Source organism: Ciconia boyciana, chromosome 16 (assembly GCF_034638445.1).
Source record: "Ciconia boyciana chromosome 16, ASM3463844v1, whole genome shotgun sequence".
NCBI lineage: Eukaryota > Metazoa > Chordata > Aves > Ciconiiformes > Ciconiidae > Ciconia > Ciconia boyciana.
Genome location: NC_132949.1, coordinates 6,983,282 through 7,007,065, shown reverse-complemented (window position 1 = coordinate 7,007,065; position 23,784 = coordinate 6,983,282). Strand labels below are relative to the sequence as shown.

Sequence of the window (23,784 nt, the reverse complement as noted above, 5' to 3'; positions counted from 1 at the left end):
TATCAAATTTAATGGGATCTTCATCTTGAAGATCTACAGGGAACCAACAAAATTAGGATGACAACATCACACCTGGAAGACATTTTTATGAAGCATATTAGTTCATGCACAGAGCACTTAAACCCCACCATTGTCTAGGCTAAAAGATAGAATAGCTATCAGCAAACCACAACATCAAAAGGACTATTTGGCAAATATCTTGTTGTGAATAACACTGTTTTAGATTTAAAGAGCTTGAAGTTAGAATGGAAAATTTAACAATCAGTAAGCTGTATTTCATACAGGAAAAGGAAGCTGAAATAAATGCAATCCACACGAGCTATTCAGGTTTCTATTTTCCATCATAAAAAAGGATCCACAAAAATGTTCAGAACAAGAGTCCTGGTGCATATTCAGCTAGAAAAAAATTACAGCACTTTGGCATTTAACTTCACAAAGTGCACAGCCATTCACTACGTGATGCAGCTTACGATACATTTTGTCTTCAAGAACAGTCTTACCGAGCTGGCATGCTAGGTAACAAGAGAAGAAGAGTTAAGACATCTTCATCTGCCAAAAGATAATTAGCTAACATACAAAAATGTGCCAGCTAATTGGTTAGGGTCTTTTATTTATTTTTGCCAGTGAGTTGTGTTTCAATACTTACAACTGCCAAATGCTTGATCTCTTCTTTTCCTGCATGGCTGGATTTTCTCTTGATGCTCTGCAAGAAATGAATTCCAAGTTTACTGAGTAAGCATTAATTAAAAAAAGGAAAGGAATGGAACAGTGTAACTTACTTAAAAAACCAGGATAACATATCGAAAGTATCAAAGCCTGTTTCTTCACTTTGCCGCTTCTTTTCTGATCAGAGCACAATATTGAAACTCTCACTAGATGAACTGAAGTTACATAATAAACATCATCCACATTCATTTGTATCACAAACACAACTGGTGAGTGCTTTTCAGACAGAAGAGACAAATCTGTGTAACGCTTTGCAATGGAAACAGCTAGAGGAAAGCAGCAAGTGATTTTAAATTCTTCTGCCTCCTGTTTTTTAATATTTTAACCATTGCCTTTTATTTTAAAATCTCTTATTCTTCAACACATTAGTAAATAAATGATAAAGTGATCGTTCCTGAAGCCACAGATGCATTAACGGAGACAGGAGAGGATTCCTACAGGAAAAATAGCTATAGAAAAGCAAGCCACGTCTGCTTGGCAATATGTATTTTTCTTCTCACAGACTCAGAGTCGAAATGGCTCACAGGTTTGGAGGACACGAGAAGTTCGATGCCACCGTGACACCTGACCGGCAGGCGGCACCAAATGACGCTGCGACCGCTGGACACAGGCACGGCTTGGGCGGTGCGACGAGAACGGGCTGAGCTCTGAGGCAGAAGACTCTTGATTTTAAAACCGTACCTTCCAGACAGCTCAATATTCAGGATGCAAATTAGACCAGACCACCAGCTTTACTGCTTATATTTAACAAACCTCACACAGTTTTAAAATGGCAGGTTTTCCCCAAACAATCCAGGTCCTTACAAATGGATTACACTCAATCTGAAGACTGTATGTTATTCCTATTTTGACATCTCAGCTGACAACTGGGCCCACTGCTTTAGCATATGTGCACACATACACACAGTAATTTTTCCTGCCCACCAAATTAATGTTATTTATGATTACCAAAATACACACATTTCTTCAAGGGATGCTTATTTCACATCATATGAAGTAACACATCTTCACTGAGGTCTCACCAAGAACCCATTTTGAGGAGATAAGTTATATGCACATAACTTTAAAACAAACTTATTCATGGGCACGTGGGGGGACAAGCAGAAGGGCAATTAAGGCCTCAAACTACTGACCAGATCACTCTGCAGCTAAAAATCAAAAGCTTGTAAAATCCAAGCAGCTCTATCAAAGATTTTTAAAAGAGCCTTTTACCTTATCATCTCAGTCCATCGGACAGCTTCCTGAAGCTCCATCAGCCTCTCTTTATACTGATTTCTTTCCATCAGAACACGGGCCATTTCAACACGAGTAAAACGCTTCCGCTGAGCGGTGGGGACATCACTCTGAACACACAAAAAAGCAAACATAGGACAAACAAAGGAGCACAGTAGGGCCTTGCAGAGTCAGCCTTTGCCTTCTGATAAGAGTCAGTTTAGGGCACAATTCCAGATTCCAAATCATTTGGGGCTTTGTAAAACTAATGCAATTTTACCTTCCTCTCCTCCCATCCTTTGTATGCAGGATAATCTGAATAAAAACCAGTTCTTTAAAGAGAATGTGACACACTATAACGGGCAGAGAGGAAAGAAAGATAACTAGACATGATCAGTTTAACTGAACACGTGAGCTTCTAATGTCCCATTGTGGATTAGACATACAAAAATACACACACACACATACACCTACATCATCATCCTCTTTAGCTTTCTGTCTTGCTTCCTCTGCTTCTGCACGAGCTCTAAATATAAAATAAAAAATAGCCTCCATTAGATACCACAGGGTTTGGGGGTTTTTCCCCTTTCTTTTTCACAACCATGGAATTAAACTTACTTTCTCAGCTCTTCTTCCAGTTCCTTGTTCTTCTCTTCAAGCTTTTGTTTTGCTTGTTTTACAGCCTCTAATTCACCTTGTAGTACATCCTTCTCACAGGTCAATTCATCCACCTTTGCTATCAAATCATTCTTCACTACATTCAGTGCATTTCTACACAAACATTTAAATACACCATTACAAGGATGACTATGGTCTCATAGTTTAGCTTCAGCCTGATTTTATTCTTGAATTTTAAGACCTACAAATTTCTTACATAGAGCTGCTGTAAAAAGATACAGCTTTCTAAAACAGGTCAAACCCTCTCCCCCCAAATCTCAAATGCATTCACACCTCTGTACTAGAAAAAAGTACTGATAAATCAGAACAGCTTGCTTAGAGGCTGAATTCCTCAACAGTGCTCCAATAGATTAGCTTCTGCAGTTACAGCTGTGTTTCTAACAGAAAAGGCAGGGAGTTGATCTCATTGGGACATCGCACTGCATTTCTTGTAGCCTTACAAGGATAAAAGCAGCTTTTGCTTCTAAGGTCCTTAATTTCTAGAAGAATACCAACTAAGCTGTATATATTTAGCCAAATATACCTACAAATTCAAAACACTTATACCACCACTACTCTTAGAACTGAAAGCACATTTGTATAATTTCAACTTTCTGTGTATGAAGATACTACAAAATAACAGAGGTCAGTATTTCTTACATACACGTTCTCACTTACTTTGTCTCCAACAGCTGAGTGTTTTCCAAAATAAGGTTTTCAACCTCACGACCCATTCCTTTGCAAAGGAAACAAACACATGAAATTAGGAGATAAAATGGATGTTTTTACAAAACCTATGTTTTGCCATTATCTAAAATGAGCTGAATTTTAAGTATGAAAAGCTTGCCAGAAAAACTGTGAGCTATCTGAAGTTTCAGGACCTACCTTCTACAATTAGCTTTCCCCTCCACCTTCTTCCCAATCTGCCTTCAATTAAAGCCTAAAGGTAACCTTGGCTAGCCACAGGCTAGTGCTACCTCCACCTATTCCATACATTTTGAAGAGGTTACAGTACCACTAAGTCAAAAACCAAACATGGCATTACTGGGGAAGTATTAGTCCACAAAAAGTTAAGTTTAAAATGCTCAACTGTCTTTTATACTATGTTAGAAACAAAAGTTATCAGTTATAGACACAAGACATGCTGAATTATAAAGCTCAGATTGCGAAAGCCCTGCAGATTTCCCCAGAGCAAATGATACCTTACCAAAGAAATTATGGTCTTTAAAGCCCATGCATTCCATGTAGAGCAAAAACAAGAACAAGAAACATTTCATGTAAGGTGTAGTATGAGTGAAGAGCAATAAAATACTTAGACTTATGAAGTAAGAGTGAATTAAAACAAAGCCATCACCAAAAATTTGAAGTGGAATGTAATGTGATTAGAAGCAGGATTTATACGAAAGACGGAGGTTAAAAAAGTTAAGTTTGTCACAACCATTTCTACTGGTTAGACCTTTTATAAAAGTCAGTAACTTAATAAAAGTCTATCATTTTCTGAGAAATAATTTAGAAGCACAGTACGTGGAAGAAATACTAAGCCATTCACTAAAAGTTTCAAATTAATATGCTACTATGGAAAAAAGCAAACTTAACTCTTCATGTAACTATTTCAATATTATTTAAATTTCTGGAAAATAATTTCTCACCCTATTGTTTGTATGCCTAAAATAATATAATTTGGAGGACTTCAAAAAGATAAACTTTCAAGCAGAAAGTAATTATTTTGCATCTTGCACAGCAAAATAATTACCACACTGATAATGACAGAAATTATGCTAATTCAAGATTAACACAACAAATGAAAAAGCTATCTTAATGGTGGAGGCCTTTTAAAATACTCTATGAACACAATCTTCTACACAACTTTGGTAACAGAAGACTTAAAAGATATTTGGATAACCATTAAAAGAAGTATCTAAAAATAGACATGCAAGTCAAAGTTCCCTCTTTTGGAATTTCTCTCCCTGGGTTTTGGATTAAAAGTAAATGACACTTAATAGTGAAGGAACTTAGATCAGCCATTGTTACTTTATCAATATCTGGAGAAATCCCCTACACTACAGTCATCAAGAGGTTTTATTCAAGTGGCTATTGCTTTTTAAATGTTTTCAGTATTCACAGATAAAAGTACCTAGGATCACTTCCAACAGGTTTCAGGATCCTTTATAATGCAAGAACAAAAGCTAGAAAGCCAAGAGTGCAAAGGCAAAAAAAAAGTTACCAAGCAGGGAAAAAATGCAGAGAATGTATTTTATGAGAGCAGCAGCCAAGAACACCTAACTTGTAGAAGCAACAGATTTCAAAGAATTTTTTTTAAAAAAGAAGCATACACACCAGAATATTCCCCTGGGTATGCAGCCCAAGAGAAAACAGATTAGAGAATCCCAATTAACTACTTTTACAGAACTCCAAACTAAAATTTAATGCTCACTTAGAACAGATCCAAATGCTTGAAACCACTAACTATCCTGGATGCAGATGTGGCTTTTAAGTAATACAGAGTAATTTGGACTATGGTTGTGCTCAAAGTGAAATCACGATTATATAGTAAAACTTTTAGACCAAACACATTCTGCATAACAAATGCAGTTATAACAATGTGTTCATTTTGCACACACTGGTGTTTCTAGCAGTAGTTTTATGGAAAATGGTAACGAAGTCAGTGACAAACTTTTGATACATTAAACTAAGAAGTATATTTTTGCCCATGGAAAACAAAGCATTTACTATCAGGAAATCCTGACAGTAATTTGGTTTCTTTAAACATCTGTCATGTAGCTAAGGGATGGAAGTTGCTATATGTTAATACTTCTCCCGTATCTATATTTTTGCATGCAGAATGTGTCATTAGTTGTCCCTGTGACAGAGTGCAAGAGTTTTGGATGGAGTATGTTCCAGCAAGGATGTGGTGGTCCTCACTGCTCAGGATTCAAAGCAGCAGAGAGTGACAACAAAGAAAAACCATCTCTCAGACTGGAGATAGGCCCATTACTCCTAGTAAGTAATACTTGGCAGAAATGTCACCTACTCGATGTAAAATAAGTTTCTGGTGTAACAATGAACAACCAGAAATCCAGACTGCACACACAACAGTTCTAAATAATACTACTAACAATCTGTATTTTTGCTAGGTAAGACGACAGAAGCAAACAAACTGCCGATTTTCTGTATACAGCCCATTTCTAACACACACAAGAGTTGCATCTGCATTTTATACATTCCATAGTACCAGCTTTCATTATTTCAAAATGAGGCCTGAACACTGATATGGCCAAAAATATCTTGTTGTTTATAGAAAGATCCTTGTTTTAACAACCTTTTTGCTCCTCATCAACTCATATTCCCAAAACTTACATTTTGTTCAGTCAGCACACAAATAGCAGCAAGCTGCTTAGGGGGAAAAGAAATGTGGGTTCCCCCTCCCTTTCAATTAATGAAATTCTCAAATTATCACCATTGCATTCTGCTGCAATTCTCTCTTACAAGTTAAATTCCATAGAGAGGTAATAAAGCCAGGCCATTACAGATTGGGCACAATCTGAATTAAACTACCTAAAACTAGCTCAAGATAAAAATCCTTGCTCAAGACACAAATCTTTGTGTCAGAGAACATGTAGAGAAAACTGAAATAGAGAACAGCGTAAGAAGTGCCCCAAAAGATTAAGGCTGATATTGTTACACTGAAAGAACAAACACCTTCTCCTGTTTTTGCATTCCAATAACCACCTAAGGATGATACTCAAAAGATTTTAATGCAAATGAACCCTAACAGTAAATCCAGCAAGGATAATTAAGCACTCCACTAACAAGGAAAATCCCTCTTTAAATAACCTTTCTTACCCAGTAAATCTGCACCTTCATCCACATCTCCAATTAGGCCAGAACCAGCAGATGACAGCTCTTCAAAGAGTGACTCTGTATTACGGTCAAATGCTTTGTTCTCTATGCCTTTGGTAGGAGTGCTATTCAAAGAATTAAAACAAGACATAAAAAAGCAGAAAGAAAACATTCCCACATTGAAGAAAGTTTTCTCTGTGATTTTAACAGTAGTTCATTTGTTACCTCCAAAAAAACAGAAGTAAAATTTTCAGAAGCTTTCAGTTGGCTTAGAGTCCTAGATTCTATTTTCAAATACTACTTTGGCATCAAGATTCTAAACTTGAGGTAGCTGCTGATTTTGAGCTGGTCAGGATTTTAATAAATTAATGTATATCAAGTTTTGGCATATAGAAATTTAGCCCCATCAGGACTTAATCAGCCCAAACGCTTAAAGAACAGACAGCTCAGCCAAACTGCAAGTCATTTAATATAACAAGAACACAAGAGAACCAAATAGAGATCAAAATATTCCTCTGGCCAGAAAGGGGGCTTCTTTCACATAAAGGTCTTATGCCATTACTGTTCACTATATAAGATCATTTTTTCCATCTCATCACAAGAATGAAACACACAGACACATGTTTGAAGGACTTGTGGCTAGACCCTAAATTGTTCAGGGCTTGCCTAGAAGATCAGGCACTTGCTCCACTACTAAACAGCACTTGTTTATTTTTTACAGGGCTTTAGAGCTTCTGAAAGAAATGTTATCCTTCACAAGCAAAAGACTGCAAAGAAGCAGAACTCAGGCAAAAGCATTCTGCCAACACTGGGATTCCACCATCAGAATTTGATAAATAAATGCTGTAAAGTCAGTCATCACTCCAGATTTTAAAGATATGGGTGAAAATACAAGGCACAGCTTGGAAACTGCTAGTACCTTGAAACCTTGATCTACGGAGAAAAGGCCTTTTGGTATAGACCCTTTGCTTGAAATATGGAAAGAATTTTTAAGCATTCTAAAGTCTGCTGTAATATGAAATACCCTGAACATTCATCAAGTATAGCAACAGAACGAAGAACTGCTGTTGTACTTAACAATTCCTGAGGAATTTGGGGAAGTAAGGTCAGAAGTAGGAGATTCATTATATAATGCATTATCTCAGTCCAGTAAAATTTCTAAACAAGTCACAAGTTCAAAACCAAAGTCTGGTACCTTCTAAAATTAGTATTACTACTCAAATCGCAACACACAACTTACCTGGAACCCTTATATCCACTGAGATCTTTATCCATATCCAACTCTGGAGTTGACTCAATGATTGCCTGAACTTCAGATTTTTCTTCATTTTCAGTTCCACCTAGGAAAAAACAAGTAGTATGTCTCCATAAAACAAAAATCACTGTGACAGATGACATTATCTACATGCAGTTGTTATTAATTGATCACCAAATTAGTAGACTTCTGTTCAAAGACTTATCAAGGTAATTAAATGAGAAGACCTATGGATTTTGATACTCTAGGGCAGACACTGGAATTTCTAAGTCTCTCCTGAATTTAACTTAAGTCATCCAACAGTAGTTGTTTTCCACTATTTCTGCAATTGAAACCAAGCAGATGCCTATCATCTCATGACTTTTCGTGTCTAGATGAGTGCCACTTCTGCTGTTTACAAGGAAATGTCATAAATAATTCTGATTCTAGAAAAATAAGGACTAAAGCCACCAATAAACAACAGACTTCTATCTCTTACCAATACTCTGTACTCCTAAAAATATTGAGTAAAAAACCCTACTTCTCATTTGTGGCACAACAATTAAGATATTTCATAATGGATTAAATATGAGGTCCATAGTAACCGTATACGTAAAAAGTTAAAGCAGCTCACCAGTGGACACATTTCTTGTCTCTTGAACTACCTGTACTTCAATATTCTTGCTTACGTCCAGCTTCTCATTTGGCATATCTGTGTCCTTTGCAAGCCCTTCAACATCTTCTTTTTGAGGAGTTTCAGCAGGCAGTACAGGTACATCTGAGGCAGCTGTGGATGCTGGAGTAGTAGATTTTGAGCCTGCTTGGCTAACATCAGAGAGCTCATCCTAAAATTGAACATTACCATTAAAAGATTAACACAAATTAAAGTATTATTAGAAGAGTTAGGCGTATAAACTAAAGAACAAACACCAAAATCACTGTGTTTTACTGAAGAATATGCATATGCAAAGAAACAGGAATGGAAAGAATACTTTAAGCCAGTACTGCCAAATTCATCTTTAGACTATGGCTGTTTCACTTCCATTAAGGAGGTTATAGCTACATAAAACATGCCCTTATTTTTAATCCTAATGTTTGGTCTCAGTTGATAATTACAGCCACGACTTTAAGGTGCTTTTCTGTTAAGTCTTCTAGACAACAGGCAGCATTCCCATATCAGTAATCCTTCTAGCTGCACAATGAACTGCTGAATCTTCCCAAAGCTGTTATAAATTTTTAATTGCTCAAAATGTGCATGATATCTTAAAACATCTTCTTAAAAAGTGGACATTGAAGCATTGATGCAGAACATGGATTTAACTGATATCAAAGTATAGTCTTTGCAAGCACTTCACTGAAACTGTGAAGTGTTTTTACACACTTTCCAGTCTGAACTGTAAGTCCTGGATGACATTGGGAATGAGACCTTGAACCGCAGTGACTACTTGTCTGGTTAGATGTTGAATCAACTGTGGAACATCAGTAAATAGCTCCTTCTTAGAAGCTGATTCCTGGCAACAGTTTACATTACAGTGACACTGTATGAAGAACCACAAGTATGGCTTGAGTATAGACTCAAGATTATGGTCATTACTCTGATAGGGCTGCATCAGGCACTGTGTTCGAGGGCAGGCTAGACTGTGTTTGATACAACTAGAGACTACTACCTGATAATACTAATAGCCCTTTTCTAGACCTCGTCTCCTTTCATTCACATTTCACTCCTCATTCATGACCAGAGCCATACCAGCAGCCAGACATCTTAACTATGACTTCAATAGCACACAACAGTGAACAATCTCACTGCAGATATGAAAACAAATTGTTCTGTTTAGGCCAGTATTTTCTAGCATACAGAGTTAGAGGAGTCTCTGGGGGCAGGGGGGACACGGAAATCAAGATGACACAGAGGCTGCTATGTGCAAAATGAAGGCAGAATGGTAAGTTTTGATAAAAAGTTCTTTTAGGGTTTTGTTTGGGAATTGGAGATGACAGCAAGGCTCCTAGACAAGTCTATGACATTTAAAGAGGACTTATCTGTTAGCTCAGGAAACCAAAACTTGTCAAGAATGAAGCAAATTTAAGCTTTTTGAAGCATCAATTCATTGTACTGCTAGCACCTCTTTTTGAGAAGGAAGTGAAACTGAATTTTAAGGTTATTTAAAAAAAAAAAATACAAGAGAGACCTGCATATAGACACACATTCTCTCATTTGTACTTAGCATAAGATTACCAAGAATTGTAACTTCTAAATTTTTACTTTTGGAACTTCCTGGCAAGATAAGATTTTTATTTGTGGGGTCAGGGAGGAAAACACACATTTATGTATATCAGCGTAAGTGAAAAGCTTGCATCCTATAGTGACATCCCCACATGGAATTTGCAAGCCTTAGAAACAAAATTCAGCACTTTCAAAACCTGCCTATCAATTACTTCCAGTTTTCATCCTTTTTTAGTAAATTCCAAAATAACCGATAATTAATATTTGATATTCTGACAAAATTATTCAGAAATATAGTCAACTAACAGATGCCTCTAAAGGAATAAAACATGTACACTTACCCATAGTAATACAAGGCAACAAACCCAACATATTAAGGTGTTAGGTCCAAGGAAAAAAAAAAAACCACGCTACACAATTTACCCAATTGCCTTTTGAATTGGTGAAGTTCAGCTGCTGGATAGTGATTCATACTTCAGCAAGCAGATACAGAAGGGAGGAAATGGTACCCCTACCAAGGGAATCCAGAGTTCACACAAAGAGGGAATAAAACCTCAACAGAGCTGTTGGCTCTGTTCAAACATTCCTACATCTTTGTATTCCAAAAGCATCCACTAACTGATGCAGCACAGACTGATCACTGACTTTCACACACAAAGCTCAAGAAAAACTGGCTAGATAGCACAAGAGAAAACAGTGAAGAGAATGGTCCTTTCCTTAAAGGAATTTCAAATAATTCCATCTATTTTACATTTCTGACTTTATTATCTACTGTATTTTTTTAGCTAACTTTTGGAAACTATACCGATTAAACTACCATGAATGTTTGTTCTAGAACTAGTGAAGATGAAATGCAATTCCATTAAGTGACAATGAATTAATCAAAATATCTCAAAGCCTAAGCATTTGAAAGTCAATGCTGGGTTGACTTAGCGAATTTGACTCTTCTGGCAATGTTGCCAAAAGACCTTTCGTGAAAAAAGAAAACTTAGTTTAAAAATTAGATAATTAAACTTGAAGAAGTAGTAGCTCGTGTAATGCTTTGCAGAAATAAGCAGAAGAGAATGAATGGTACATAATTGTACATTGTCTTACAATGATATCCAGCAATGTCACTACTGTACAAGCTACCGGATACGCAGTCTTTTTAGTCTGGGTTTCTCCCTGACACCTACTCTGTGATACTTTGAGAGGAAACACTGACCATTAACGAAATGCTCATCCATGAATGGAAAACAGATGCCTGAAAACAGTAGAATCTTGCTTATGCCTTGTACTTGATGGTAAAAGTATTTAGAGAAAATAAAAGTATTAGAGAAAAAAGTTTCAAATTCTGGTTATGACTTCAATATATCATGTTATTCAGCATGTTCACTTCAGAAGTACTTCACATTCACAGCTAAAAAGAAAAGATGCTGCTTTGGACCTAAGGAACTTATTCTGACTAACTAGGTTTGAAAAATTATAGTCTGTGCTGTTTTGTAAATTCTCTTTTAGCTGCGCATTATTTTTAGAAGACCTATACCAAGAAGCCTATTTTGACAATACAACCAATATAATTTTCTGAGGGGACAGGATGAATCAGAGACTTCCCTTTATACCTTATCTCCACTTACTCTTATTCATAACTTTTAAGTTGTATTTCACTCAGCTCTCCTAAAGTCTGTCAATTTATTGATGTTAATTGGCATAGGACAAAGGGAATAGGAGAAATTTAAGATCCAAAAGTGGTCCTAGCTAAGAGTTTGTTAAGTGACAAATTTTTAGATCCAAACTCCTGTTGTCACTTTGATATGTTTATAATTAACCATTACTTACACTTCTCATTATCTCCATATCACCTCTAGGCAAAAAAGAAATGTCTGCGTTCCAATTATGTCTGGCTAGTTTTTAAATTCTTATCAGTTTAATAATCCCCTGCTAGGTATTAAATTCACTTCGGAGGAAATTCCTCTCAGCCGTATATGCCTTTTCAGAAATAACAGTACATCCATAGTCTTCAAAAAAACCAAACCAAAACCAAACAAACAAAAAAAAAACCCCACCAAAAAAACCCACAACAAACAAATGAAAAAAACCAACCCACAAACCCTCATCAACATAAAGATATAGGGAGGCTTTACACATTCTGGAGTCCTTCACCCTGCAGATCCCTCCTCCCACTCTGCTGTTAGTGCACCCTAGTCCTGACTGCCAGATTCATCACACTCCAACACCACTCCCCCATTTTTCCATTTCTGCAGTTTGTTCTATGCCACCCTCTCACTGTTGGAGCCCAGAACAATTGCAGGAATTATAGCCAAGCTACAAGTAAGGGAAATCATAATCACAGGCTAATTTAGGAAAGTTAGGTCATTCTCAACTCTGCGGTATACCTACGCCATACGCCTGATAGTAGGTGGAGGCTGCATTAAGAGTACTGCCTGTGTAGTAGTCAAAGCTTTCCTTCTAAAAGGATATTACACCAGCAGACCTGTTTACACTATCTAGTTACATATCTAACGTGTAAAGAACAAGTGACTGACTTTTGGAAAGAGTCCTTAGTCAGAAAGAAAAAACCCACTCCTGTGAGTAAGAGGAGAACTAGCTTGTATTACCACTTATTCAGAAAATGCAACCCAAAGTCCATTTCTTCCAGTAAATAAGTTCCCTCAAAGCTCATTTAAGTAAGCAGCATACTTGGCTTACCCAAAGATGACTTAGGGTTTTCCCTCCTCCCCTTCAATTTCCTTTTTCTCTCCACTAAGGATCTATAATCTGTTTATGGGAGTTTCTCCTAACACACAAGGCAGCTGAGCTGAGTGCTCACCTTTAGGCTTGTGTGGGACCGTGGCTGGCTTAGCTCATGGAATTTCCAGTGCTCTGACCCAGGCGTTTCCCCTGCTTCTCTCTGAGTTTCAGGCGTAAGTAGTGCATCTCCTGGAGGTAATGGGAAGATGCCCAGAGATATCGGACGCTCCTTTCTGTTTGAAAGAGAGATAGGTTTCATCAGCCATTTCAGATGTCACAAAATTTATTTTCCTGTACACCTCTGAAATCAGCAGGGAAGTGGTAAAATTATAGGTTCAAACAGTCATACACCATGCTCTATTAAATACACAATGTAGCATAATACACAGTTTGTATTACAACACATAATTCCTCATTTCACATGATTTAATTGCAAATAGTCTATTTCATGGCTTTAGGCAGCAGTTATTGATTGCACCAAAGCTAATCTATAGTAAACATTTTACAGAAGTGGAACACAAACAAGAGTATAAGATGAAAATGTTTCCTTATTTCAGATTAAATTACAGTTTTCAGCAACCACTTTTAAAAATACCATTTCGCACTTTTTTTTTTCCCCAAGATACAGTACCACATAACTTCTACAACAGCCAACAGCTAAATCATTAACTGAAGCATTTGGGAAAGTTGTAAACAACCAGCTTAAAGTCCAACTCTTCTCAAAATTTATGGTAGTTTTCTTCTGAAGATCAGACAAACTACATGAATTTGTATAACTGAAAAAACCTGGGTCAAGGAATTACTGATGTTAAAACTAGCCCAGCCAACAATTGCATAGTTTTAGCCAAGATCAGTTCAACACTCTACTTCACCCTAAAGCTGCACAAAAGCTTGTGCCAGTAAGGCAAGTGACTTCATCCCAACTCTTCACCATCTCCACTGTCTATATCACTTCTCTATGGCAAACGTTTGGAAATTCCAAAGCTTCACATAAAAAAAAATCCCCAAGTCAATCTTGCTCTCAGTAGTGTGATTGGTGAACAAAAAGATTAACTATTGCTGGTAGCAAGAGACAAAAACATTGTGTAGAATGCAATTAATAGGATGCTACAGCCAGCCCTGAAAAGGAAAAATATCAGCCAGGCACAGAATTGAGATAAAGCGAAGTATTTGTTCAGTCAGAACAATGAACTACAGAAAAAAGGACTGTAATCAACCAGCACAGCTTTAAGTATACTAGAGACAAAAGGTAAAGGTGTGCACAAGTAATGGCAGAAAATTACACTTCTTGAGAAAGCATTGCCTGTAGTAGCCCGGCAGAGACAATCCAGACAAAATATTAAGATTTGAGAGATCTCACATTTTAGCACCATAGTCAAATCACAACCACATACATTTTCTTTTGCAAGGCTTTTCACAAATTAAACGTAACCTAGGCAGAATTCTGTGCAAAATTAGTATCTGCATATAAGTTATATGAAAAAATATGAAAGGGAATGTTGAAAAGCAAAAGAAAAAAGCCAAGCACTTCTATAAATTTTTTTTGTTTTGTTTCTGGTTTTTGTTTACTTAAAAGAAGAGTTAGTCAAGAAGGGATTGTATTGAGCAATTAAGCAGTAAACTCCTTTTGGTAAATTTTACATCACCAAAAAGCCAATGTTCAAATAGTAAACAATTTTAATTGGCATGAACCTTTCCAGTACAGGTGTACAAGAACACTCCATGTCACAAAAATCTTTGCAACTAATTCTCACATTGCATGTATCTTGGCCTTTCATAAATACTATTCCGAATTACATCGTTAATTTGGAAGTAGGTTAGCAGAGCAAAGTAGGCAGCAAAGCAAGTAAAGCAAAATCAGTCAGGGTTACAAAATAAAAAGCATCAGATACTGTTCCAGCATCTGCAAGCTAGCTGCGCTGAAAAGTCTTCATGAAAAATAGCCACAGAACTAGACAGAATCCGATTCCAACTATTCCCGCTATTGTAACAGGTTCTGCTTTTCTTTAGATTTCCCACAACTCTAATGTGTGCGGGGAACAAAAGACACACCACATAAGCTTAGATTATGTCAAAAGACAGACTGAAACCATTTCATTGGTTAAGAAGTCCAGCAACAAAAAAAGGGAAAAAAGCAGCCGTTCAGTGGAAAAGCAAGCCCGTGATAAAGCATGCATTGTGAAGGGCCCTTTGCTTTGGAAAATGCCTCCCAGAGCAATGGTTCAGAGCAGACAGATTTGCTTACTTGCAGGATATGCCACAAAGCTTATCTTCTTTGCATTCTTCAGAAGAGAGAATTTAAACAAAGTGGGTACCAAAAAAATTCACAACTGACATTTGCTTTTTTGTGGAATAGTTTTAAATAAATTTTATAATGAACATATTTTGATGCACTAAAACACAGTTCAGGTGCATTGCAAGACTACACAGTAAACGAAGTTTGAAAAAGGGGGCTTATTTTGGAAATGAAGGTTTTTATGTGCATGTCTGCATTAAAAGAAATTCTCTGATTAGACTGAAGCAATTTCAACTTACTTCACTGGTTGTTGACCGGAAAGCAAAGAACCCCTTCTACTCCCCCAATGTCCAAGAAATATCTGAAAATACGACAGTGAGCAGAAGGCAGGCACATGTTTTAAAAGCCTAAACTAATATTCTGAAGTGATGTATCGAAGCATTTACAGGAACCTTTCGGATAAGCAACCAGATGCTCTGTTCCAAAATCCGACTAGTGTTAAAATAGAAACAATTCTTCTACAATTAGATCCCTTCATCCTATATTTTTATCTTGTTTAAATGAATAAAAGACTAAGAAACTGGGTTCCAATTCCTGTAATCCCTAACACAAATTACTAGGGGCTGGAAAAAGCATAGCTTCCCAAAACCCTTCCATTCCATTAAATATTCTTCAGGGGAACAAAAAGCACATTACAAAAAACCTATTTCTTAAACCATCTGACTGCTTAAATATTAAAAAAAAAAATCTAATAGAAGTTATTGAATATGAAGTTCAATATCTGCTTTTTTTTTTTTTAGAGTTGGGGGTTATTTGTTTTGGGTTTGGTTTTCACCCCCTTTTAAACAAGCACAGCCTTACTAACTAGATCAGTCTATAGAGAGTTACACTTTATTTTATTTCTTTGTATGTAAATATTCATACACATTTATTATCAGTTATTAATAACTGGTATTTCTTTTACCTATTGATTGGCTTTAAACCTTTGGAGCAACCCTTCTGTGCTCGGAGACCAAAGTTAAAAGCGTAGTACCATAGAAAGTCTACATGCACCACCTATTAAAGTGAAAAAGTCACATAGCTCTTTCAGAGAAGAATATTTTCCAGCATTTTTCCCTTTTCAAATAAAGTTTACTATTAAATTTACAACCAGAGTTTAAGTATGTCAAGTTTTCAGGGCAGAAAGCTACATTTTAGAACTTTTCCAGCTGTCTTCCATTTGTAATTACAGTACTAAAACATGTCAAAATTACTTTTGGTCACAATATTCTAATGCATCTCTGCTACTGCTCCAGGCAACTAGGACAAACAGAACAGAACTTGAGGGGGACAGACAGAGTTGGCAGCTTGCCATACAAGTACAGAAAAAGAGGAGAGGATAACATTTGGCTGAACAATAGTGAATAGGCTTTAGGAGCTCTAATGCTTAAATAATGAAAGATTTTTTTTCCCACCAACCAATAATCAGATATCTTTAAAAATAGTGTGGTCAATTAATTACTGTGGTTTTGAGCAGATCAGCAATTAACTGATCTTACGTAATTCTTTTCATTAAAAAAAAGTGAAATTTAATAGTACGAGGCCTCAGACTGCATACATTTATGGCTACACAAGATCAGCCAAGTGCCTGACAATACACTGAATGTGAGCTTTATCCACGACATTATCATCACAGCTTTTTTTGCAGGGTAGGGTAAATGAATGTAATAGCTTTCTAAAAAAAAAGATACATAAACTGACCTTGTTCTTGCTTAAATAAAAGGCAATGAAATTTGAGTGTATAAAAAATACACTGCCATATCCCAGTCCCTAAATATGTTTACAATAGAATTTGAAATGTTTATATAATTTACATCTCTAATTTATCCTTGCTCTTTCTGTTTGAAAGGAAAACGGAAAGCAGAGAAAAGGAAAGAGCGCATGAAGCCAAGGTTCAGTAGGTCAGAGTACCTGAGTATCCTTGGTAGGTTCTGCGTCAGAGCTGGCACACCAGTAGAAATAGAAAAGTGCACAAGCAGCAAAACAGAGAGAGACACCAAGATCGCCGAATTAATGACCACCGCCCCGCCAACGAAGCCAAACACAAACAGCAGCATGCATCCAGGATTCATGGCGCTGCGCTGGCATGGTGAAACGCCGGAACCAAGAAGGCTACACAGGGGCCGAGGGTGTATCTTTGTAGGCAAAGTCTGTCATTCAGCCGCTGCCACAAAAACAATGCCATCGGCAGCAGCTTTCCACTCTTCTGCAGCAGCTCCAGAGCAATGACATCACCGCTCTCCTCCCCCTCGCGCCGGGAGCCGCTCGCAGCATCTATGCAGCAACGCAGAGCCACAGCCAGCCCTGGAGTTCTTCTCCCCTCCTTCCACTCTAGCAGAGTTCATAGGCTAGAAAGCTTCAAAATCTGCATAATATATTCACATCAAGCCCTTCACACAAACGGGTACCACGATACCCACCTTCATCAACCCGTACACAAAGCCACAGCAAGATATCAATTATTTTGGGACAGCTGCTGACATTTTCCCTGCCTACTCGAATGCAAACACTCAAAAAAGCTGAAATTGTTTAAGGCTAACGTACTACGTATATCTCAACATTTAGCAGTACAACAGCAAAAGCCTCTTTCTACTGATTTCTACACTATTCTCTTACCGCATTCCAATCGTACAACAAATCTTTCCGATTCAGCCAAACCGTTGTTATAGGATTAAAGAACAAAGTCTTGCAAACACAAATGAATGGATTTTTTTTCTTTCATTTCAGGGTGAGAGCGTAATAAATAGCTTACCTAATTCTACTGTGTGTTGTGGATTCTAGCTGATCACCCCCTGTTAGCTGATGAAGTTTGGTTCTTTCCAAGTGCTCCATATAATTGTGAATCATCTGTTTAAAATGAGAGAAACAGTAAGAAATATTTAATACCATTTACTTTTACTACAACTGCGTAATTCTTGGCCAATACAATATAATCTTCCCCTGTAATTCTAAAAATAGTAAAAGCATTCAGAAACATTAAAGAAACAGATAAAGAAAGAAGCAAAATTATACAGTGTGTAAAACCACAAACCAGAGAGAAGCCCATAATAAATAAAAAAACTGGAGAACTTACTTGTGCATTCATGCACAGGAAACATCCTAAGGGCACACAAAGTGCGTATGATATTACAAACAAGAGTTTTGAATGGAAATGCCATGTTCAAATCCGTTTCAGAGGCTGTTTAAGACCTCTATGTCCAATAGATATTAAAATTTACTATATGACACACAATACATTTCACTATAGCCTAACTGCAAAGAACTGCAAAGGTCAGACAATATGACCTCAAATAAACATAATGAATCGACAAACTAAGAATCAGATTATTTCCATAGAAGGAAATACAAAGTCAGCATCTCTCTCTCTTCTTCCAACATCCACATAAATTTAAGTTCACTTATAGAGAATAAAGAAAGCTTTGGTTTTAAATGATCTAGACTGACATCTCATAAAAAGGACCGAGTGCCTATGGATTTTTAGCACTCGAGAAGAGCTTTGCTTGCTTGCTCTTTCTTTTAAGAGAGACAGCCACAGGCCAACATGCTGACTCCTGCAGTCATGACTTATTTAATGAACCCCAATTCCCATCAGCTAAAGAATGATGCTACTCAGACATAACTGATCTGGGACATGCATGGGGAGAAGTAACAGGTATCACTGCATCACTCCAAAAGGTTAATTTGGACACACGCCTCTGAAATGAAAAATGGGAAAGCCTGAAGAGAAGCCTACATGACATTTGGTATTTTTAGCATTTCTGCACTTGCATTCAAAGATGAATAGGGCACTCAGAGGAAAAAAAAAAAAGAAAGAAATAATAGGTGTACTGCGGAAGAATTTAGTGTACTTTTTTCCTAAGACATATTCAGGTCACATCTCAAAGGCTTCCTCTAGAAAAACATACCTATTCTGTAAAACTGTAATTTCTTCTGCTATTCTAGAAAGGGTATACAGGAACTTTTAGAATAGCATTAACAACAGGCATTTGTACAACCAATATTACATAACCTTTTACTATGGGGGCATCTGCATACATTAGGACTGAATTCAGCAGCACCTGGAAACCTACATCTACGTGTTACTTTCAAGTCAGGGCTGATATGTCCAAGGCCAGTAAGCTTGACCTTCGGATGCCACTAACTTCAGTTAATATCAGCTTCTCCACAAACACTGCTTGCCAGCACTAGCTATATATGAATATAAATTCTCAGTCTGAAATTCTTTTGGTAGAGTGAACTGGCTTAGGATATCCCGATTGATGGATATTCTATAAATCAGTAATTTATATGGTTAAATACTGGTTACGTACAGATCCTGGTTTTCCCAGCATTCACCTGAACTAATCAATATAATTCAGACCAGAAAAAAAGAAATATCTTGCTATTTTTAGAGCAACATTATATAATATACTTTAACTGCTGTCAAAAGCTTACAAAATTTATCCTCCAACAAAATTATATAAATGCAGCATTTTACTAGGACCATCTCATTTGCTTTCTGACTTTTTTTAATGTTTGCTTATACACAGAAGCAATCAAAAGAATTGAAAGCTCCACCTTCAACTATCCACATTTCTTGGGTTTTCTGTTTCCACCAAGCAACCAAAATTAGGTGTTCCAATGGTTCCTGTGCATAGTTTTACACAACAAGCTTATAATCCAAATTAATTTAGGAATTCCAGGGGAAAAAAACAATGCATAACTTTGAAATGCACATTAGACCATTCTGTATCCTGTTCATGTATTCCCTCATCATGGGAGGGAGATATTACTGAACAGAAGCTGACCTACCCACAAACACTTCCATTTGCAGCACACCAATTGGTTTCTCTAAGTAAAATTTTAAACAGAACATCTGTGGTGCTTTTTAGATAGTAAACAGAAGCTGAGTAACTAGTATCTTTCCAGGGAACAACTAACACATGGGAAACAGAGAGTAAGGTCAGTAAAACTCACACAACTTCCAAAATACATTTGCAAAATACATGGTTTAACCTACTTTCTTCCCTCCCCTCAGTCTATTCTTTTGTTTACTGAAATGTCTCATCATATTTGTTACCCACATAGAGAGGCTAGAGGGCAGGTCAATTTAAAGGACTATGTAGTTTAGTATTGTTCTGCAGATGAAAATACTGCTGATGGTAAAATAAGCAAATCTGAAGGTCACATACTTCAGCATAAAGCACATAAGCTATAGGAACACAAAAATAAGATGAAAAACCAAATGTGTGCGTCGTGCAGTGCAGCATGGCAATTTGTCCACAGATCCAGGCTATACATGCCAGTGGTGACCCAAAAATCAGAAAAACAGCGCTGCCTTGAGCCAGGGTCCCAAGGATAAAAGCTGACAATACTGGAATATTGTCCACAAGCAGAGTTCCTCACCTTCCCTCCCTACCCGTGGCACAGGGCGGGGGGGGGCTACACAGCTGGTGCTGTAGAGTCATGAGACATAGCACATGGATTCTCAACTTCTAGAAATCAGTTAATGAAAAGGTTGTAATAAAAAATTAAATACTGTAACTTATTGGGAAGTTAGCTCACTAACTGCTCATCTATAACAAAATTTTGAAGACTCCCTCCAAAACCACTGGGATTTGAACGAGATGACCTCCAGAGGCTCTTTTCAATCTCAATTACTCCACATCTCAGCATATCCTTGAAATGCCATCCTGATTAAAAAAAAAAAAGTCTAATGAATTAACACACTAGAAGTCTCAAGTGCTCAAAATTTGATCAAAAGCTTTGCTATGTTTTGAAATTACTCAGCTATCCAAAGAAAAAAATATTACTGGCATTTTTAAAAATAGATATAAATGGAATAATTGCTCTCAAATCAGCACAACTTTTACTGAAGTTACACTAAAGGACAGATGATAAATAAAAGACTACATCTACTACACTTCTCTTCAATAAGAGTTGCAGTCAATATTTAATCATCCATAACCTTTTACTACTGACAGCTCACCTTGCTGCCCCTGAAGTCCACAAGTATTTTGAATATGACCAATTGTTCCAAGGAGGACATCATAAATACTGATCACTCCATCATTGTTGTAATTAAATACATTGCTCAATTACCATTAGTTGAGGGGATTAAAGAGAAACTCAGAACTTGGAAGAACTACCTTAGGTAGTTAACAGCACTTCACAATTCATGTGTTAACTCACTTTAGGGCACAACATGTAAAAACTGACTATAATGAGCTTTTGAAGACATTACAGCACGAACATGAAAGTCATTCCCTTCGAATGCAAGCGACAGCAATGCAACATCTTTCCATCTCAAAAACCACTCAGATTGGTTTCCTCATACAGCACGTGACAAGTTCTGCAACTGTACAAAGTGTTACAGGTTTTTTCACATCTTAAGCTTCAACATTCAGCGAAAGACAATGAACATCCTGTCACTAGTTTCTATTCCTACCCTTACAAATACGACTGCTCCCAATGTACACAAGCCTCATACCTTCTTTGTCACAAACAAATGTGTATATACCACTTTGTGGCTATTGTTACCTGCACCTTTTTCTTAACCAGGTTGAGAGCATCTCCTTTATACCTTCCCTTCTCTTTCACTCCTCCTTCCTTTCTGTGTCAATGCTTTAACTCCCCCAGGACAGGTTTTAGTAATTCTTTCACTGTCAGATCAGGCTCTGTGCTACAGCCCTTGCTGTTCATCCTGCAGATCCAATCAGGTTTGGCACAAGCGGCTCCTCCCTTTGGGAATGTGCGACCAACTGTGTATATATAGATCTTTCTGTGTCCCACATAATCTAGATTTATTAAGGTAACAGACATTTCTAGAATCTCCTTGATTCAGTACAAAAGTCCTAAACATACTTCCACATAACTACCTTTTACTTTTAAGGATTCATGCTGAGCTTGTCACCTAAGTAAAGCATCACTCCCACTGGTGAGCTTGATGCATCTTTATCCACATATAAGACGATGTTGCTGGCAGATACAATAGTACATAAAGATGTTAAATCCAGGCTTTATACATCAAGTTGTTAATGATTAGCGTAAGGCTTTAGAAAAACTATTTGCTTGAACAGATATCTAAAGTCTAATCTCAAAAACACTATGGCTGGCACCCATGCTTAGCCACAGTTGTAATTAGACATCCCCACTTAGCCTTCTCTGTTTCCCTATACAGGGACTCGCTGGGGAATCTGTTTATCCAAATGAACCTGACAAAGTACATTCCCAATGCCAGAGACAGGCTCACTGTTCTGTCACATTGTATCAGCACAAAACACTGAGAAATTTCCATGGCCCAATTATGCTTCATTAAACTAAGCCCATATTCTGTGTGTCAGGGAAAGAGATACTGAACCATCTTAGCCTTGTTTCCCAAAGGATTAAAAAAAAAATCACTTCCTTAAACAGAAAAAAGATTTACTTTGGAAATCTGTGCAGGAGTGCCACAGGTGCTAAAGTACTGCTTTGCCTCACTTTCCCAACTGAGTAGTAAACATAAAACAGTCTGCAGCCAGGCCTTTAAAAAGGCAGTGCCATAGTTATGAAGTGTGCCCCATCAACTATGCAGGAAAAGAAAATAAGACCCTTGGCCTCCTACTCAGGGGGTTTGCTCTGAAAGAGTCACTAGCAGCAGTGCATCATCTCTTTGCAGCAAAGGCAAAAAGCACCAACAGGTATGTGTAGAAGACAAGGCTGCTTTCATACAGGTAATATAGCCAGTAAATTTTCTATTAAACAGAACAGTATTTGAGATAAAAGCTATAAGCAAGTAATAAAATTCCTTTCTAAATCTATAGAGCAAAAGTCTCAAGATTTTTGGGTTAGACCACTGACAACCATTCAACTTTCTAGCATACTGTCCTTGTGACTGCACAATCATTTCCTGCATCCAGTCCTTTATAGCCAGAGAAAGATGGAAACAAGACTTTGCATTGTTAAATTCCACAAGCTCAAATTCAGGAACTCCAGCATGCTGCTTTATTGCTCATCTGTTCTGAGCACTACAACAGAGCAAGATCAGCGCAAGATCAAAATACGCTGCAAGCAGAGGAAAGACAAGGGACCAGAGCAAACTAACTAAGTAGGGAATCATGACATGGATGTCAGACATGTTCAGGCTGTATTCACACATTATGTTCTGACTGAACACGTTATCCTCTCCGCTATCTGCTACAAATACCCAGCCACACTCCACCTTCTAATCTACCAACTCAATTGCTCAGGTTATCATACCCTAATCCATTTAAAATCAAGCCAGTTAGCTCAAGCACAGACTTACCAGGGGAGGAAGCTTAAGGGGATATATTCCACTCACACTCATTAGCCCATCTCCCACTCTATAGAGAGCAGCAAGAAAGATAGAGGCTAATTTGACAGAAGGGTGAAGAAGGCTAAAGCCTCTTCCCAGAGCTTTAACAAGCCAAGGCAGCCCTGCTGCCTCCGCAGCGGCACAGGCATCTTGTTGCTAGGGCAGGCTGGTGCCCTGGAGCTGCAATGCAGAGCCCTGTCTCTGGCAGGCTGAGCTCCAAGGAGCACTCCCAGCTCTCATCACAATGCACACTGAGGGTGAGGGATTCAGTTCTCTGGTTTGCATCACTGGTGTAACTTTCCATGGATTACTCAGTTTAAGAAGGTCTTGGTCCGTTTTGACTGAAACTGCTTAGGTGAAACTCCCGTGAGCTGCTGAGCCAGCGAGCTTGCTGGGCAGTCATCGCCAGCAAAGAGGTAGCCACAAGCAGGTAGGGTTAGTGCTGAAAGAGGACATGGTTACAGAGCCTCAGTGAAGTCAAGAGTTGGAAGAGAAAGACATCAAAGTCTGAAATACTAAGCTGTGAATTAAAGCATAAGGGGGGAGTGGAAGGAAGCAAATACCAAAAACAGGCAGAGTAGAGAAAAATTGCTAGA

The 23,784-nt window shown here is 37.6% G+C and overlaps 1 protein-coding gene across 2 annotated transcripts in view; it reads right to left on the bottom strand.

Annotated features, from left to right (window-relative positions):
- Window positions 1–23,784, bottom strand: part of SPAG9 (sperm associated antigen 9) — a 68,208-nt gene that overhangs the window by 22,126 nt on the left and 22,298 nt on the right. For both annotated transcript variants that reach the window (XM_072880799.1, XM_072880800.1), the window contains exons 4-13: window positions 17,648–17,742; window positions 12,700–12,853; window positions 8,304–8,514; window positions 7,676–7,775; window positions 6,439–6,560; window positions 3,274–3,331; window positions 2,557–2,709; window positions 2,413–2,464; window positions 1,939–2,069; window positions 647–703 (exon numbers count right to left, since the gene is read on the bottom strand). In XM_072880799.1, coding sequence (XP_072736900.1) covers window positions 647–703; window positions 1,939–2,069; window positions 2,413–2,464; window positions 2,557–2,709; window positions 3,274–3,331; window positions 6,439–6,560; window positions 7,676–7,775; window positions 8,304–8,514; window positions 12,700–12,853; window positions 17,648–17,742 — 1,133 coding nt within the window. The remainder of the gene's footprint in view (window positions 1–646; window positions 704–1,938; window positions 2,070–2,412; window positions 2,465–2,556; window positions 2,710–3,273; window positions 3,332–6,438; window positions 6,561–7,675; window positions 7,776–8,303; window positions 8,515–12,699; window positions 12,854–17,647; window positions 17,743–23,784) is intronic.